The 20,241-nt window shown below is 36.5% G+C and overlaps 2 protein-coding genes, 1 long non-coding RNA gene and 1 pseudogene across 3 annotated transcripts; 2 read left to right on the plus strand and 2 right to left on the minus strand.

Moving 5' to 3' along the window:
* The first annotated feature begins 258 nt into the window (after positions 1–258).
* Positions 259–2,168, plus strand: LOC122082520. Its single transcript, XM_042650143.1, has 3 exons — positions 259–1,088; positions 1,212–1,397; positions 1,554–2,168. The coding sequence occupies exons 1-3, from the start codon at positions 591–593 to the stop codon at positions 1,833–1,835; spliced, it is 966 nt and encodes a 321-aa protein (XP_042506077.1). The 5' UTR covers positions 259–590; the 3' UTR covers positions 1,836–2,168.
* A 4,456-nt stretch (positions 2,169–6,624) lies between these two features.
* On the minus strand, positions 6,625–7,000 carry LOC122082522. The gene is made up of 2 exons (XR_006141333.1): positions 6,891–7,000; positions 6,625–6,797 (listed from the first exon to the last, which is right to left on the minus strand). It is a non-coding gene; the product is annotated as an uncharacterized LOC122082522 (long non-coding RNA).
* A 2,473-nt stretch (positions 7,001–9,473) lies between these two features.
* LOC122082521 lies at positions 9,474–10,396 on the plus strand (annotated as a pseudogene).
* Positions 10,397–15,971: 5,575 nt separating this feature from the next.
* LOC122082519 (mitogen-activated protein kinase kinase kinase 20-like) lies at positions 15,972–17,468 on the minus strand. The gene has a single exon (XM_042650142.1). The coding sequence runs from the start codon at positions 17,369–17,371 to the stop codon at positions 16,259–16,261; it is 1,113 nt and encodes a 370-aa protein (XP_042506076.1). The 5' UTR covers positions 17,372–17,468; the 3' UTR covers positions 15,972–16,258.
* Between the last annotated feature and the right edge of the window lie 2,773 nt (positions 17,469–20,241).

The following is a 20,241-nucleotide window of genomic DNA, read 5'->3' on the forward strand; positions in this document are numbered from 1 at the left end:
CCAGCCTAACACGTGATGGTTAAATATAGTGAGTGGTCTTGCAGTGACCTTAGCCGACGCGTGATACGCGGTATAGAATTTTAAACCGTTGGATTCGTATCCAATTGACGCCTGTAAGGTTGTAACCGAGTGGGGTTTTACGGGCTTTGTGAACTCAATGAATTAAATAATTAAATCCACTTACAGATGATCATAATCTGTTAATTATTGGATTTTTAAGATTTAAAACCTGAGAGAGATTATTGGGATTTGGGATTTGGGATTTGGGATTTGGGATTTGGGAGGGAAGAACTGAGGAGGTTTCTTCTTCTTCTCTCTCTCTCAGACAAAAAACCCCCAAGAGTCAACAAAGCCTCAAGAGTTACACAAGTTAGAAAAGGGTGACCTTTTGCATGACTTTATTCTAAGATCAACATCGACAGCGAGAGAGAGAGAGAGAGAGGTGATGGAATTAGTGGAATTCTTGATCAGATAGCTTGTAAGAAAAAGAAGAAGAAGAAGATCTCTCTATTGTCTACTCTGCTCATCTCTATCTGGGTTTGTATTTTGCGAGTTTTCCCTCTTTGATCGGCAAGTGATCGATCGAAAAAATGCACGCGAAGACCAATTCAGAGGTGACGAGTATGACGGCATCGTCTCCACCGAGGTCGCCTCCTCGAGGACGGCCGGTTTACTACGTGCAGAGCCCATCGAGAGACTCGCATGATGGGGAGAAGACCAATGGATCGGTTCATTCGACGCCGGTGATTAGCCCTATGGGTTCACCTCCTCACTCCCACTCCTCCGTTGGCCGCCATTCTAGGGAGTCCTCCACAAGTCGTTTCTCCGGTTTTCTTAAGACAGGGTCCGGTAAGATCTTACCCAATGATGCCGGCCGTGGAAGCCATCGCAAAGGCCATAAGCCTTGGAAGGAACCCTTTGATGCTATCGAAGAAGAAGGTCTACTCGATGAAGACGGCACCAAAAAGGGCCTTCCCCGTCGATGTTATCTTCTTGCTTTTGTTCTTGGATTCATCTTTCTATTCTCTCTTTTCTCCTTGATTTTGTGGGGAGCCAGTAAGCCTCAGAAGCCCATTGTCACCATGAAGGTACAAAATTGAATTCCATTCTCAAACCCAATTTCAGTTCCTTTTCTGTTTCACCTTTCCCCCTTCTGGATTTCAGCGAATCGAAGAACATTTGTCTGAAATGGCTTTTGGTTAATTTTGCAGAGCATTACATTCGACCATTTCTCCGTTTCAGCGGGCTCGGATGCCTCTGGAGTGGCAACCGAGATGGCCTCCATGAACTCCACCGTCAAGTTTACGTTCCGCAACACTGCAACTTTTTTTGGGGTCCATGTAACATCAACACCGCTCGATCTAACCTACTACCAGCTCACCGTGGGCACCGGAACGGTAAGCAAACATTCATTCTCCAAACTCTTTTCTCTTAATACTATGATATATAGCTTAAAAATTACTAAAAATCAAATCAATTTTATCGAAATTTTCTTCTGGGTTCCTCACATTTTGTTCTGATTTTATGTTTTTGGGTCAATTGGGTGGTTGCAGATGAATTATTTTTATCAATCAAGGAAGAGCCAGAGAACGGTAGCAGTGGTGGTATCCGGAAACCAGATCCCATTGTATGGAGGTGGAGCGAGTCTGAGTAGTTCGGGGGGAAACCTGACGACGCCGGTGTCTCTGAAACTTGACTTTAAAGTACGTTCAAGAGCTTACGTTCTGGGTCAGCTGGTTAAACCAAAATTCTACAGAAACATCGACTGCTCAATCATCTTTGATCCCAAGAAGCTCCAAGTCCCTCTTCCTCTTAAGAATTGCACATACAATTAAATTTGTTTTTCAGTCTCAGATGTAGCAAGCCCCAAGAAGCCAATACTTGTCTTCCCTGTAGATCAGAACTGAAGAGATGACAGAGAGAGGGAAAATCACTGAATCATTTTCCATAAATTAATTAATTTTTCCTTTTTTTTTTTTTTTTTAATTACTGTGGCAAGGTGGAGACAGCTAGACGGGCAGCTTTGGGGATGTCAGGGCAGGGGTTGCGTGACGCGGTTTTGGTTGCCCGGATTTGCCCGAATGAGTAAAGACAGCTTTAGATTTGGTTGTTTATTAATAAATAAAAAATATACATATAAGGAAAAATTGAGTTTTGGGTTTTTCTAATCTTTTCCCATTTGCGGATAGAAGGTTCGAAGTGGACCACCATGTTGAGCCTTTTTAACTTTTCTATTTAGGTTGGTGGATACTTTTTTTCGTGTTTTATATGGACTGGGCATCTGTGATTATGTGTAAATTTCGTGCTTTTAGTTATTTAATTATTAGGTTATTGGATTATTATATAGTTGATGAAGGTGATTTAACTGCATTTATAGTTTATTTGCTTTCGTTGACCTTGGATTTGGGCCTCCACGAAGTCCTAAATCATCGCTTCCATTGGGTTTATTCTATGGCCATCGTTTCTGGGCTCTATTTGTCTCTTTTTCTGTGGAAGCTTCTGGGCTCAAATTTGTGGCCCCCAGTTTTGGTATTCATTCTGGAATCTGGGATAGCTGACTTTGACTGGATCTGGATCTGGATCTGGATATGGGTTTTAAATACCTGAGGTTATCTGGGAGGTAAGACATGGGACCTTGCCAACCCAGGCCAGGGTAGCGAAGGGTTTCTGACTTTCGGTAACTGAATTGGGAAACTTGGTCAATTATGCCTGGAAGCTTCCCGTCGCCCTTTATCTGAGTCGAAATCGTACCATCATGGCATGATAAGAACAAAAACACAAGTTGCCACCCTCGCATGTGTGTCATGGTGCTGGGTACAAGCCAGTTTTGGAGGATATTTATTTTTCATTTAGCAGCCTACTTCTTTATTTGTATTTTTAATCCTTATAGCTAAACTTCAAGTGTATTTATTTTATACTTTGGCAGTCTCATTGCTCATTAAATTTGATACAAGATTTAAGTTTTTATCAACAAAGTTAAACTTCAGTAGGCATGCAAATAAATCACCAACCAATTGCTAACCATATAAATTAAATAACGATCAAAATCATAAAATCGACACCGTTTAAAAACAGTGAACTGAAATCGTTTATTAAATGATTTTGGTATCCTAAAGTACAACCGTTTAGTAAATGATTTTGTTTTGATTTCAGTCAAATAAATGTGAATTGAAGCAATTAACACCCTTACCTGATTGTGTGCCTATGTGTGTGCTGAAATCACATGACTAGGTAACGTTTTTCTCTCGTTATATATATATAAAGAGAGAGAGAGAGAGAGAGAGAGAGAGAGAAGTATTGGTACATGAGTTGAATATATGTGTTTTTTTTTTTTGGGATAAATTTGCTCCTAAAGGACTATTCCGTTGATACTAGATCGAGCGGGTAAGTTCGATATTGATATGACTTGGTCGATATGGCTGATCTAATGTATTATTTAAAATCATGATGTATAGAAAATGCGTATAATGCAATAGTGTTTATAATTTAATAATAATAATAATTATTATTATTATTATAATTATTATTATTATTATAATTATTATAATAATAATTATTATACTAATAATAATAACAATCTTTATTATCATTAAGTTCAATACAAAATATATGGCATTGACTAACACTTAGCCTTTATTATTTTTCCAATATCGTGAATTAAATAAACGGGTACAAATTAAAGATGTATAATCTTAGCAAGTGAGATTGTTACTAGGTGCCACACCAAATTGATTACAATAGTTCTCATAATATTGAACACGATCTTGCATAGTTACAGTGTATCCACAATTGCATTCAATTGCACCCTTGATGGCTTGCATAGTTGCCCCAAATTCTTGGCCATAAGTTATGATTGAGTGGCAATTGTTCATCCAGAACCACAATGTTGTCTTGAACGAAGTCACAACATCAGTGGCCACAATTCCAGGATTATTTAGTCCATCAAATCCTATACTATTTCCTGTAGCACCGTAATTATAATTCCACGATAGCTAGAGCGGTCCACGGCCAAAGTACCCTTGGCCGGCGGGTATTGTGTATTTATTGCATCACAATAATCTTTCGAAGCACCATTTATCTCTTCCATGTAACAGAAGGCTGTACATAGAAGAACTAAAAAGTACTTTGACCATGGGCGAGGGATTAATCTTCCTTGACCCATGACCATGGGTGTGGTGAATTCTTAACTTGCCAAAGAACCCATGATCAACCTCCCAAATAGACCCGGCCACATAAGTGTAAGCCAAAGGGAGGATTTATAGTGTGTACTAGTCCGTGTGGGAAGAGATAATGTCCACATCAGTTGTCCACAACAACAAATCTCAGGAGTCGTATGCAGATTGAACAATTCCATATTGGAAAACTGGATTAGTCCATTGATAAAATCATCTGATTGTCTGTTCAATATTAAAGACCTGTTCCCTAGTTTATTTCTCATACTATCTGATTAGTGGGCCCATTTGTAACAGTTGAAGGTCCGGATCAGTATAGAAATACTCTCTCTCTCTCTATGGGCCCGAGGCCCAAATGGCCCGTAAATTAATGGCCCACTTGTGACATCTGAGGGTCCAGATCAGTAAGAAAGACTCTCTCTCTGGGCCGACGGCCCAAAATTCCTCCAAAAAGCCCATATATTGATGGGCCCATTTGTAACAGCTGAAGGTCCGGATCAGCATAGAAAGACTCTCTCTCTCTCTCTCTCTCTCTATACCTAAGCACAAAACTTGAATGTCACTTGTTTATTAATTAGATTGAACACTCCACCAACATTACAAAACTGGTAAAGTTCATTCGGGCAGATTGGTTTCGGTGGCAGGTTAAACTTTAAATGCTTGTTATCTCCCTCAAGAAGGCATGGAAAGTCATTTAAGGATAAATTTAGCCCAGCGAAACAGAGCCTGTCCAGAGCTTGGTTGGGCCTGAGCTTGGTTGGGCCTATGCTTTTCAGCTCATAGGGTGGAGCAAGGTTGACATTCGTAGCTCTGGGCAAAAGTGTATGCAAGAACTCAAAGGTACTTACAGATTAATGAATTTTGTTTAGTTATAAGGAACAGGTAAATAAGTTAGGAAAAAAAACCTTGTCGTTCTAGTGTTGCCTACGTCTAAACACAGGAGGGTACGAAAAATTAATACTGCTCCCTCCCTCCCCTGCACCCTATGATAAAGATGCTCTCACGCGCAAATAAGAACTAGCCAGTATTATTATTTTGATTTTTTCAACTTACCACATTGTGACCATATTTAGGTCAGAACACATTTTCTTATACCAATCAGGGAAATGCCATTACTTCACCTCCATCTGATTTGGTCTTTGCAGAAGCAGCTCAGCGAAACATAACTGATAGGTCATTCTTCTACTCAAGGGAGCTGACCTTTGAATGTTATTTTCTGTATTCTGCATATATGACCGGTCAATAATGTATTCTCATTTGAAACCTTTATGCCATTATTTGTAACATGTACAAGAAGATCGTGGGCTGCATGTTTGGCTGCTACATATAATTAGTCATCTCCTTCCTTGCTTATGGGTGGTGTTAATTTTTCATTTTTTGGTCATCCATTGTTTCCTGTCACCATCTGATTTGTTATCATATCATTCGGTTTCTATAGTTCTTGAGGTTTAAATAGAGACAACTGCTATTTGTTTAAATAAGTTAATTTTAGTTCAACTCTGGAAAGTAGAGAAGTGACTGATTCTCTCTTGGTTGAGAATCAAGAGTCAAGAGTCAAGGAAACTGATACCCTTTCCCTGATATATATATACACTAGTAAAAGGACACGTGGAAATGCATGTGGCCGAGAGAGAGAAAGATGTATTTCAATTATATATGATATCCATTGAAACAATTAGTAATATAAGATGACTATTAAATTTCAAATAATGATAGACAATTACAACATATTTTTAGACAATCAATGATAAGAGAGAGGCCTCTCTTTAGTAAAATGTATCTTTGTCTCTCTCTAAGAGATTTAGTTATAAGCTATCGAGGATCAGTTCTTTAGTTTAGGAACTTTGAATGCGGATGAAAACAACCTTAGAGTCTCTAAAGAGGGAACGACATTGATGCCTTTTCTTTTTAAGCGCTTTCTATAGCCTTAGTTACAATCAAAGAAATCGGGAGTTCAGAAGCTTGTTAACAGTAATGGAATCACAATCACCAATTTCATTATTGTGTAACCAAAAATGATTTTCTTATAAGGTTCATAAAAACAATAATGTAACGATTTTATGGAAGAGAGCATATCACAAAAATAGAAGATCAATTGAACATGATTGAAAGACCAGTAGAACATATTAATTCTTGGTATTAATGGTTTGCTTGATAGTATCAACTCTTTCTTTCATAGATTCCTTTACATGGCAATTTGGGCTCACTTTGCTATAGATATCCAATGTTGAAGGGATCTCTTTTTAGCCATTTCTTTTTTCAGACAGATCTAGAGGTGATCACATGCATCAAGTAGAAAAAGTTTGTCCATTAAGAATTATTAGAGCATCTAATGTAAGTCCTACGTGCTCAATTGAATGTCCAATTAAGCAATGGTTGTTAGGAACTTGGGACTCAAAGAGAAGTAAGAGTTGGTCAAAATACATGAAAATAAAATAAGGGATAGAATTGGAGTGAAACCTGAGTAATTGCAACTCTCAAATACTCAAAATATACAATTTAACAGCATCCAGAAACCTAATTGATACTGTAGTCACTATTACATTTTTAAAACCAAAACCCCACCAATCCCATATAAGAAACAGAATTCACGAGGATCACATTATTGAAAGAATTTATCAACATCTGCGAAAGAAAAACAACAACGTAAATATCAAAACCTATGAAGCAAAAAATCCTCAAAATAAGAATGAGAGAAGCAACGAAGCAAAATCCAACCAGTGGTGAGAGCCTTGATTGTCCCGGCGTGCTTTCATCTAAAATCCTTAAAGACTTCTTTAACCGATCGGGGATTATGATGCCCTAAGCTCCTTTTATACCTGAGACAAGTTAGAGGGTTAACCCAACATTAGATATGATAAACCCATAAATGAATGAAGAAAATCAAACATTTAAAAAGTATGGATTAAAAAAAAAAATGAGATTAAAAAACAAAAAAACAAAAAAAATTTAGAAGATAAGAAGTGCATTATAGGATCAAAGAGTGAAAACGAATACCTAAAATTAAATCAATGGATAGGAAAAGAAAAAACTAAAGAACTGTATAAGAAACCTTACAATAGTTTACCTGGAGCCAAAGGAATAACAGAGAAAGGGTGCTCTTGGAGCTCTCTTAGAGCAGATTGTGAGCCAACTCTCTGATTTTGTTACCTAATAAAGGTGGAGAGAAGAAGGAATATTTTATTTACTAATAAATATGATAAGAGACGTAATAACTACATGGGGGGAGAGAGATTTTATTTCCTAATGAAGGAGAAGGAAGAGGGAAGAGTTTCTTTATTAATAAATATGATAAGAGAAAGATTGGGAACGTATGAGAGAGAGAGAGAGAGAGAGAGAGAGAGAGAAAGATTTCTGGTTTTGCTTTCTAATGGTAAAGATAGGAATGTGTGTGAAAGAGAGAAAAAAAGATTTCTAATTTTGCTTTCTAATAAAAGGGCGAGAAGAGAGAAGATTTTATTTACTGATAAATAAGATAAGAAACATATCAAAAAATTAATAAATACTTGGGGGGAGAGAAATTCTATTTCCTAATGAAGGAGAGGGAAGTGTTTCTTTACTAATAAAATGGATAAAAGAAAGATTGGGAGGAAATATTCTGAGTTATTGTTGTAAGAGATAAAAAACTGAGAAATCCTGAGATATCATAGTTGATTTTTTTGTCTTCTCTGTGGTATATATAAGGAAGAATTCCATGTAGTAAAAACCTTTAAAGTCGATGAAAGATCATTGAAATATACTGTTTTTATGCAATAAATCTCTCCATATTTTTATGCCTATTTTTTTTATCCCTTTAATACGTAATATTTATAATTAATGACACCCCTTTCTCCTCCACGTTTAGAGAGAGTGAGTGAGAGAAAGAGAATTATAGAGAGAAAATACCTCTTTCCTCCATGTTTAGATTTTGTAAGGGATGGAATGAGAGATTTTAGGAGCGATTATTTTTTTTAATTTTTATCGTATATCTCTCTCTATATTTACCTTTTTAATATTTCCATAATTATTTATAATTCTCTTTATAGAGAATCTCCCTCCATTGTGCTCCACGTTTTTTTCAAAGAGGATGAGAGAGAGAGAGAGAGAGAGAGAGAGAGAGAGAGAGAGAGAGAGAGAGAGAGAGAGAGAGAGAGAGAGAGAGATTATATGCCTTTTTTTTAATCATTTTTAATATTTAATTAATTATTACTCTCTCCTTTCTCCTACATGTTTAGAGAGAGAGAAAAATAGAAAATTATGGAGAGTTTATTATTATTCATATTTTTTTTTGGTATATCTCTCTCCATAATTGTTCATTCCATCCCCATTTTTTATAATTCTCTCTATTTCTCTCTCCACTCTCTCCCTTTCCCCTCCACGTTTAGAGAGAGAGAGAGAGAGAGTGAGAATTATAGACTTTATTATTATTATTTGTTACATCTTCCATTTTGAGGGGTGAGAGGATGAGTGGGTTTAGGGTTTATAATTATATGCTTTTTTAATACTTAATAATAATTATAATTATATGGCTTTTTAATACTCCACTCTCCCCCTTTCTCCTCCACGTTTAGAGAGGGAGAGAGTGAGAATTATATAGTTTCTTATTAATTATTTGATTTATCTTCCATTTTTAGGGGTGAGAGGATGACTGGGTTTAGGGTTTATAATTATATACCTTTTTAATACTTAATAATTATAATTATATGACTTTTTAATACTCCACTCTCCTCCTTTGTCCTCCACGTTTAGAGAGAGAGAGAGAGAGAGAATTATAGAGAGTCTATTATGATATTTGTTTCATATTCCATTTTAAGGGGTTTTTGGTCATTTGGGGATTTTTTCCAGTGTTTTTTGATCATTTGGAAAAAAATTTTGGTAGGTGTAAATGGTTTTTTAGTCATTTTGAAAATGTATACCAAATACATGGAGTACATAATTTGATACAGTAGTAAGATAGTATGATATTCTTTAATTATAAAAATGGAGCATTTCAACTATGGCCACAGGCAAGGGATTAATCTTCCATGACCCATAACCATGGGTGCGGGGAATCCTTAACTTGCCAAAGATCCATTATCAACCACCCAAATAGACCTGGCCACTTTTCCAATATTGAATCATTCAATATAATTAATAAACTATACTTAAATTCAAGTTTGTAGATCAGCTAGCTGTTACCTCCACTGTCTGTTACTCCAACAGGGGAGGGGGGGGGTAAGTGTGTACTATAAATCCTCTCTTTCCCTTACATTTCTTTCTCATCCCACTTCCTACAATTTCATATTTTCAAGTCTTAATTCCTTGATTATGGTTCCTTACAAAATGGTACACCTTACAATTAGGAAAATCATATTAGTCATAACTCTGGCTGGAGTTTTAGCCGCGTTGATGCCAAAATCTGTTGTCATGGCTTAAAATTGTGGTTGTTCATTTGACTTTTGTTGTAGTCAATATGGGTATTGTGGAACTGGCAGCGATTATTGTGGCACTGGATGCCAAGCGGGCCCTTGCGATGGGAGTGGGACAACGGTGACTGATATAGTTACACAATCATTCTTCGTTGGGATAATCAATCAAGCTGACTCAAGCTGTGCCGGCAAGAGCTTCTATTCGCGTGATGCATTCCTCCAAGCGCTTAATTCGTATCCTAGCTTCGGCCAAACTGGAACAATTGACGACTATAAACGTGAGATTGCTGCCTTTTTTGCCCATGTAACACATGAGACTGGATGTAAGTTTTTCACAATTTCATCAACGAATCTTCTTCTATTCCAACCTCCTTAATTTTATTGTTCGTGGTATTAAAAAGTTGTATGTGTGTCGTTGTGAACAGCTTTCTATTACATAGAAGAGATAAATGGTGCTTCTAATAATTACTGTAATTCAACAAATACACAATACCATGCATTGCTTTGCAAGGGTACTATGGCCGTGGACCACTCCAATTATCATGGAATTATAATTATGGAGCAGCAGGAGATAGTATAGGATTTGATGGGCTAAATAGTCCTAGAACTACGGCCACAGATGTTGTGATTTCATTCAAGACAACATTGTGGTTCTGGATGAACAATTGTCACTCAATCATAACTTCTGAACAAGGATTTGGGGCAACCATACAAGCCATCAATGGTGCAATTGAATGCAATGGTGGAAACACTGCAGCTATGCAAGATCGTGTTCAATATTATGAGAACTATTGTAACCAATTTAGTGTTGCACCTGGTGACAACCTCACTTGCTAATGTTGTACATTTTTTGAACTAGTTTATTGAACTTCCCAAATAAAGAAAACAATAAAGACCTAAGCGTTAATTTCCCAAATACCTCTATTTTGTCAGGACCATTATATGTTGTTTTATTTTTTTATTCGGGCTTTTTTTGTAATGCCTCATCCTTGAGTTTTGGCTTTGTTGGCCTTAGCTTCTGTGTTTTTAGTACATTCCCTCCCCATTTCTTTGTTCCTTTCTAATATACTCTGATTTCTTTTGTTTATCCTCACTTTCCCGTCATCGTTATAATAGGTGAGCATTGCTCCCAACACAGGTGTATGCCTTCTTCTCCTCCTCTTTCTCTCCCACCATTGCCCGGGTGTTACAAATAGGGGGAGGGGTTGCTGCGAGAGAGGGGAGGATAGATTGGTTCGAGAATGGGGTGGGTAATCAATGAGCAAAGAGGACAAAAATGCTGTCAGTTTGGGGGAAAAAGGGGTTATTATATCCAATTGAATGGCAAAGAGGTAATTATATCCTCTGGTTTATGGTGGATGAAATTTAATATACAATTGATTATATTATTAGGATTAATTGGATTGATAATTAATTTGATAGTAAAAGAAGAGTGAAAGGCATCATGGCCCTACGCCTAGACATACTTTTGCATGTGCTCCTATTAGCTCCCACATTAACTTTCATGAAACTTCTCCCTTAATTTCATTAATGTTCATCATTTTTATTGGTACATTAGTTGATTCCAACAAAAAAAAAAGAAAAAAGAATTGGATAAATTCACTCCTAATAAGGAATGTTCCATAGATATAGGATTGGGGCCTTTGCCTAGTGTGTTTTTCGAAAGGAAAGAAAAAAAACCTACTAGTCTGGTGCAAGAAACGCCCGCATCGTGTTGCCTCATTTGACTTACGCTGAATATTCTTCCATTCACCCTCCCCATTGATCAACTGGTATGATGTTTCCTATAGCAGAGAGATATGTTCTCTCATCATTTTAAAAATAAGGATGTACATAAAATATTCTTAATGAAATAGTATTTATTATCTTGAAAGGAAATTATAAATGTTTAGTATCTTAGAAGATGATGATGTTGGTATGGAATAGAGTACAATCGTAGCAAGTGATACTATTACCAGGTGCCACACCAAATTGATTACAATAGGTTAGATAATATTGAACATGATCAGTTGCTTGAATTTAACTCTGCAGAGTGAACAATTCGATATTGGAAAACTGGACAGGTCCATTGAAAAAACTAGGGAAAATTACTTGATTACCCACTTACGGGTTTCTCTTTACAAAATTATCCACCAAAAGTTTCAGTTAACAAAAATACCCAAAATTAGGTTTTTCTTTACAAAATTACTCACTTAAAGTTTAAGTTAACAAAAATGCCCAAAATTGAGTTTGGGTTTACAAAACTACCCACTCAAAATTTCAGTAATAAAAAAAAACATTCTTATATGTAGAAGATGAAGACTCACTATTTTTGGTAGTTTTGTAAACTCAAACCTTATTTTGGGTATTTTTGTTAACTGAAACTTTGGATGGGTAGTTTTGTAAAACCAAACCCAATTTTGAGTATTTTTATTAACCAAAACTTTTTGTGGGTAATTTTGTAATGGAAAACCCAAAGTGGGTAATCATGTAATTTTTTCAAAAAATATCTGATTTTGTCTTTGCAACATTAAAGAATAGTCTGTTTCTCATACTGTCTGATTAGTGGGCCCATTTGTAACAGCTGAAGGTCGGGATCAGCATACAAATACTCCCTCTCTCTCTCTCTCTCTCTCTCTCTCTCTATTTCTATATGGGCCTAAGGCCAAACAGCCCGTAAAATAATGGCCCATTTATAACATCTGAAGGTCCAGATCAGTATAGAAAGACTCTCTCTCTCTCTAAAGGCACAGGGCCCAGAAGCCGTCCAATAGAATTTTGGGGAGAATTACGTGATTAGCCACTGTTGAGTTTCCTTCTACAAAATTATTCATTTTGTATTTTAATTAATAGTAATACTCAAAATCAGGTTTGAGTTTACAAAACTACTCAAAACAGTAACCTTCACCCAATTAATTGATGTGTCATTTAAAAAGTGATAGCAAAGAAGATGGGGAGGATCGACTGAAAGAGAATTCAAAGAAGTCGAAGAGGTGCAGAGAAGAGATGAGGAAGAGTTGTAGTAGTAGTCCAAATGAGTTGACTCGGAATGCCATATCCCGCTACTTCTACTTGCCAATCACCCAAGCTGCCAAGGAGCTTAACGTTGGCTTCACGTCGTTGAAGAAGCGGTATAGAAGCTTGGCCAGGTAGGCCCTACCAATGGGCCCAGCCCAATTAATAAATGTATTGGGCTCATGCCCAGACCATTTATAATCGATTGTGATCGATGTGAGTGTAAAACCTGTCGCCCTACCAAGACCGACTATGTGGAATGACTTGGTTTTTTTGACCATTTTATCCTATTCTACTCCCAAGTCCCAAGCCATAAACATAGAGAATAAAGACAATTCCCTAACTTAATAGGGCATTCTAAGGACATTTTAAGACCTATCTAAAGCCCATTCTGATGGTATCTCTTTGTAACCACACTTTCTAGACCATTTTTTTGGTATGTCCCGTTAGAGTTAAATAGTCTGGTAGCCTATAAGATTAGGTTAAGGTCTGTTTAACCCAATTAAGACTCGAGCTTGATCAACCGAAAATAAATAGAACCATGCCACACAATGTAAGCCTGATTAGCTAAATGGATTGATAACAGTGCAAGGGGTGTAATTGTTCAAATCCAATTAGGCTCAACCAAGCCCGATCAGTTAACACCTTTACTCTAGACGTTACCATCCACTCTCGCATTTCTGAATGAAAAAAGATAATTTAGATAAAAAAAAAATATATAAAAATGGATGAAAACATTTATTCTGAATGCCCTTTTACCAATGAAAGGTGGTAAAGGTCTCACGACATAAAAGCCTCCTAAATAGCCCAACACTAGGTTCAAAATAATCTTTAGAACAGATCCACAAAAATAAAAAATAAAATAATGTTGAACAGACAAATCCAAATAGTTAAAACATAATTCCCATAACGTACACTTTTGTAAAACCCTTTTTCACATTACATTATAATTAATTATCATGCACGTGACAATTAAATTTATCTAAATTCGTTGATCATGTTATCCACTTAATCGTTAATCACATATTAAACTTCAGATTAATTTAGTTTCTTCATCTATAGTTAGAATACTTATAGAAATTGTTTAGAAGAGTAGAACTACTTGAACAACAATGATCATTGAACAAATAAGGGAAAAACCTCATCATGGTGTAAGTATATGGTTTAGAAATACCCTCACACATGGTTTCAAGTATCGACATCGTATCGGCCGTATTGGCCTTATCGTATCGGTATCAGTTGAGATCGATCTGGATTGGTTACCCGTACCATCTCAGGGGTAAAACAATAAAAAAATATTTTTTTTTTTTTTAAAACAATGGGTGAAAATGATTGATACGCACTAATCCTCTCCAATACCAAGACCAAAACTGAGAACTAAATCCATGCCCTCACATGTAATTTGACATGTGGTTTATCCAAGAAATTTTTTTCTTAAAACATCTGTTATAGTGATATTTTTTCTTATAAACTGTTCGACAATAATTTTGGGTCACTTAAATTAGGAAAAATGGCAAATTTTAAATTATAATAAACCCAAACCTAGCCCCACTCTGATCTAGCTCATTTTGGTGCAAAGTTGAACTCGATTTTCGGGCCCAACCCAACTCAGCATCTTTATTTAAATCTTGAAAGGTGATGAAATATGCTATGGTGATTGATTACCTAAATAATGAGCTAAGACTGAATTAAAAAAAATAAATGACAATTAGACTTTAGGGAAAGGTGGAGTCAAAAGGGAACAAGTACAATGAACCAAATATATGAGGATTAAGACGAAGATGTCAAGAACATAAGAATGAGTACCATTACAAATTGAATGGATATGAATGAAATCAATTCCCTTATTTCAATCTATTCAGTCCCCACTAAGATGACCTTTTAATTTGGTCATTGGTGACAACCTCCAACGCAAGAAGGTCCAATTAGAGAAACTCTTTTTATAAAAACAAGTACTTGTACTTTCGATTTTGACCCAATTAGCTTTTGCATACAAGGATAAGGAAGCAAGATAATTACCGAGCTTATCTCTCTATAGAAATAGTTTAAGACGCATGATTCTAAAGATATCCTATTAGACATTTGGATAAACGAAGCACGTGGACCCTCTTTCCTCTCTTTAGAATTTAGGGTTTTAGAAATCGGATCGATTGAAATTGGAATAAATTGATTTGGATTAGAATTGGACATGGTTGTTCTTGATTCAGAACATTTCAAAGTGATTGATTCTAGGGTTTTTGGGAGATTATCGTTAGATTTTCAGATCTAAGAGGCTGATTCAACTATGAACATTCTTGAATCCAGACATTCCAAAGCTGCCAAATTGGCCATGATCAATTCCAATTCTGTATTTTTCTAAACAGCTAATTCTAGGGTTTTGGGGACGGGATCACTGGGTTTTTAGATCTATTTAGGTTTTTGGACTGATTTCAATCGGATCAAAATTGATATGAACTTATTCAATACTGATTATAAGTTTAAAATCCTTGGAATTGTTGTAGAATCTTGATACAACAACAACAACAATTCAACCTTAACCCAACTAAATGGTATGGAACACTTCTATGATATAGCACACATTTGACCGCTTGGAACCCTTGGGATTTACGCATTCATGGGTAGGAATGTGCACCCTAATGCTCTTAACTGTCAAATCTACGTTACATCAAACCATAGAAGAGTCAGACCTAACTAAATGGGAGTTGATCACATGAATACATGCAAAGACAAAATAAGAATACTAAAACCAAAAAGAAAATAAAACAACCACAACAACTCGTCGGAATAATAATATGTGAATGGCAAAATGGAGAATTATACATATATAATCATTTTTTTTTTTTGGGGGGGGGGGGGGTTTGACCTTGTCCAAATCATGGCAAAGTCTAGTTTGAAATTTGAAAATAATCACCAACAAGATGATGATGTTGAATGTGGTAAAACCCCATTTACAAAATTTGGAAATCATTGAAGTTGCCAAAAAGAAAATGGATGTGAATGCAAAATGGAGAATTATACATATATAATCATTTTTTTTTTTTGCAATTCTTCGCTTGAATATTAAATGAACCGCACAAATGGAATATTCTTTCGAATCAAAAAGGACCATTCAGTAGTCTGTGAGGCCATCAACAGATATTTTGAAATTTGAAAATAATCACCAACAAGATGATGATGTTGAATGTGGTAAAACCCCATTTACAAAATTTGGAAATCATTGAAGTTGCCACTTGTTGAAAGTGGTCAAAGCTTGGATCACAGCTCCAAAGGAAAGAAAGGAAATATTTTATTTATTTATTTCTTTTTTTGCAATTCTTCGCTTGAATATTAAATGAACCGCACAAATGGAATATTCTTTCGAATCAAAAAGGACCATTCAGTAGTCTGTGAGGCCATCAACAGATATTTGGATCTTTTGTTTTCAGATAAAAGAATGCTTCATGTTATAATGTTAAACAAGTTATGGTAACACTGTACAATGGAATCCATTCATTGATCACAACCGTTGGATCGAGCCATGTACCATCAATCAGATGGCCTGTGTGTTCCTCTCTACTAACCTATTTACAATTCTTTCAAAAAAATCGAAGGGAATCGAACCGCTCAATGAACCGGACTGGACTTCTGGTTCGCCTGAACCTTCCCTCCTCTGCTCCGTCTCCTTCAGCACTACTTGAACCCTTCTCTGAGAAAACAGGGGAGCCCTCACCGTACAATGACCCAACTATCTGAGGCTTCTGAAGAATCCCAATTTGGCCGTCTCTCTGTCACGATCTGCCGAATTCGATTGACCGGAGAAGAATAGGAACTCAAATTGGAATCAGGTCGACCAGAATGTTGTTGATCACAAGTATAAGACTCTGATGACGACGACGAAGAAGAAGAACAAGAGATCGAATTCAAAAGGGTCGATTCAGTAGAGCTTCTCCACTCGGGGAAATCGAAAGCACTCCTCGGAGACGGAGAAGGAGATGGTTTGTGAGCTTGAGGCAATGAAACAATGTCTTCCGCTACAAAGGGGTGATTCAATAACATCTCAACCGTCCATCTCTTTGACGGATCCTTCACAAAACATTTTCTCAAGAAGTCCTTCCCCTGTTCCGACATCTTCTCTGGGATCTCCGGCAATTCTTCCCCGAAACCAATCCGAAACAAGAGAGCACTGATGTCTGTGTCGACTCTCCGATTCCATGCCGGTCTACCGATCATCATCTCGGCCACGGCACACCCAAGCGACCACACGTCGCACGGTGCCTCGTGTTCGTTGCAGGTAATGGATTCAGGTGACATGTAAAGAGGCGTTCCCCTCAAATTCAGATTCTCTACTGCTCCTGCCTTCTTCGCCAATCCGAAATCAGCGATCTTGACATCGTCGCTGCCGTCCGGAGCAGAGTAGACTAGGATGTTCTGAGGCTTGATATCGCAGTGGACGAAGCCCCTTTCGTGAATACAATGGAGTCCTCTAAGAATTGACCTTGTATAACGCCTCGCATCCGATTCAACCAAAGCTCCACCAGATTTCTTGAGCAGATCAGCCAGAGTACCTCTGGAAGCGTACTCCAAGAAGACATTGTAAAATCGCTGACCGTTTTCAATGGTGTGGTCATCTCCGAGACAACGAACGATTTGTGGGCAATCTCTGAGATGGGCTAAAATTTCTCTTTCACTTTGAAGCGAAGAACACTCGGAAACAACAGCTGATTTCACCGCCATCAACTGAGGGAACTGCATAACCAGACTAAAATCCCCTGCGGGGATCGCCAAATTCACAGAACAGAAGCTCCCCTGGCCGACGGATTTACCTCTTCTCCACTCCATCGATGGATTCGAATGAACTACAAAGTATTGATTTTGGGTCTTCTTCTTATTCCACTTCTTCGCTTCGCTTCGCTTTGCTGGCTCACAGAGAAGAACCAACACCTCAACGGGTCTTTCGATCATCTCTATAAATAGGGGATTTTAGTTTTTCTTTTTTATTATTATTATTTTTTTTTCAATTAAGCACGTGAGAGTCAAGGGAATTTTTCTTTTCCATTTTCCTTACCCATCCTTTACTAATTCAATGTTCGTCTCATCGCTTTCCTTCGACACGTGCGAGATACTCCTGCTTATATATCCATCTTTGAAATTACCGGGATGCCACATCATTCTTAATTTTTTTTCATTAGAAGAATCCCCAACCCCATGAAGATGGAAAGGATATTTTATTCATAGATTACATGTAGTACTCATGATTGGAGCGTGAAGCATCTCTAATATCCGGATTCGGCTCTTCTCCGTGGCATCCATCATCTAGATCGATCCATAGTTATTTGGGTGAGTGTCATATGATGAGACAATGATCCAACAGTTTAAAAACGGCGTGAAAAGCAAGGTCTTGACAAAGGCTCAGAAAAACGAGGCATCAAGAACCGTTGGATCACTACCTTGTCACATGACACTCAATCAAATAACTGTGAACAAGACCTAGGTGATAGATACTAAGGAGAGAAGCCGTATCCTCAATATTCATGGATTGGAATTTCATCAAATTGTCATACATGTTTTTGTAGATTATATGATTTGAAATAAAATTAAAATGTAATTACATAAGGGTTTATATTTGGAGCTTTGTTAGTAATTCGGCCGAATAATTCGTGAATTATTCGGTCGAACCGAATTTTTTCGAATTAAATAAAAAATTCTGACCGAATCCGAATTAAAAATAAAATTCGGTTAAAAAATGCGAAATTTTACTAATTTGAATTTAAAACGCGAATAATTCGGGCCAAACCGAATTATTCGGTCCACTTAAACAATATTAAAAAAACAAAAAAACAAAAAAACAAAAAAACAAAAAAACAAAAAAAAACAAAAAACAAAACGTCATATTCGCTTTTTTGGCATTTTTTTGACCGAATCCTTAAATTAATCAATCGAATTATTCCGAATAATTCTCCTCCTGCATAATTCTCGAATCCGAATTTGCTAACTATGATTTGGAGTAGTGGCCCACATACTCTTAGGTGGGGTTTCTGATTTTTGTGTATTGTATGAATCAGGGAAGGAATTGGGGGATGAATGCTGGAAAATAAAAGGGGTTTGGTGTGTTTAAAGAAGATGAGTTAACAATGAAGGAGAAAGGTGGAGCTGACATATTGGGTAAGTTAGTTGTAACTAATAGTAATTGAAAAAAGGGTAAGTGGGTTGGGTTACGTAGGCAATTGCCAACCGTGGAAACATATGAGATCTAATAAGTTGATACATCTCTCCCACCCGCCCTTCCTTTAAAGAATAAAGTCTTTTAGTTGGTCCAGGTTGGCTATATAAACTAATAAGGATTCATTAATGAACGGCAACGACATAAAGTGTGGAACTTATTGTGCCTTATTTTATTTTCTTAAAAAAAAAAATAAATAAAGAAAGCAAGCAAGCAAGCAAGCAAGCAAGCTTCATTAATGAAATGCGGTGGTTTTAATTAGTTCCTTTAGGATCTTGGCTCTGATACATGGTTTGAGGAAATGGAATCAGGATCGAAATCAGATAAATGGATCAATATAGAAGAAACCTTAACATGTGCCGAGATTTTTAACATACCCAAAATATCCCTTCTTTTTTTTTTTTTGCTCCTACTCAGGTTACAGTAGCAGTCAAGTTCTATTTAATCATCCCGACTGTAACATGGATCGTTGTTGCTCAAATGCACATGAAGAGGGTCTGCTAATTTATATTTACTATGTTACTAACACGCGTCGTCGCATCTAAGAAAGTGATGAAATGCTTAAGGCACTAAGGATAATATGTTGATATATCTTTTTTTTTTTAAGGTAAATATCTTATATTGATATATCAACGTGTTAGTGATTTAGAGCTGACTGAATATTTGGACCCTCTCTTATCTTAAAAGATATATATATATATATATATATTTAGAGCAATTTTTCTTTTTTAAAATACTGGAACGTAGAATGCAAGGAAAACATTGTTTGGCACGTTTCAATATACAGAAAATATTAAGTAATATTATTTCTAAGATTTGTACCAATTAGTTTCTAGGATCTTACTAATCTCGGCCCCAAAAAAGTTGGAACCAATTCGGAACCATTTGGATTAATTTTGAGCTGTCCCAATTGACTCCCCTAGATCTAGTCTTGGTCTTCGTTCTAATATTGTTTCTAAAAAAAGTTTTTACTAATTATGCTTTATTAGTAACGAAATTAGATTAAATTAAAAAGGGAGCAAGTGTAGCAATGACAATTAAAAATAAAGCATGCATCAGCAACTTAATACTGTTCAAAAACCAATTTCATATTAGTCAGAAATCATATCCAATCTGCAATCAATAGGGTTCCAGATCTAAAATAAGGATTACTAATTAAAGTGCATTCACTTATTTATTTTTAATCTTATTTTTAAGTGTATCCACTCATTGTTTATAACCAACACTCTTAAACGTGCAAGGCAAGGATCACTTCAGCTTAATCCCACTTAGACTTTGTTTAATTCTAACTCCATCCCCAATTGACTCCCAAAGATTTTGATAATTTTTTTTTTACTATTTTGCCCTTACTAGTTCAAGCTCAGGGATTTGAATCCTCTCCAATTATCTAACCATCTAACCACCCTCCAATTAGATTTAGGTACGCATCCCAACAATTAAGAATGTGTGTCCAAACCTTGTGGGCCATTGGATAGATGATTGGAGACTC

The sequence above is a fragment of the Macadamia integrifolia genome, chromosome 6, assembly GCF_013358625.1.
Source record: "Macadamia integrifolia cultivar HAES 741 chromosome 6, SCU_Mint_v3, whole genome shotgun sequence".
Lineage (NCBI taxonomy): Eukaryota > Viridiplantae > Streptophyta > Magnoliopsida > Proteales > Proteaceae > Macadamia > Macadamia integrifolia.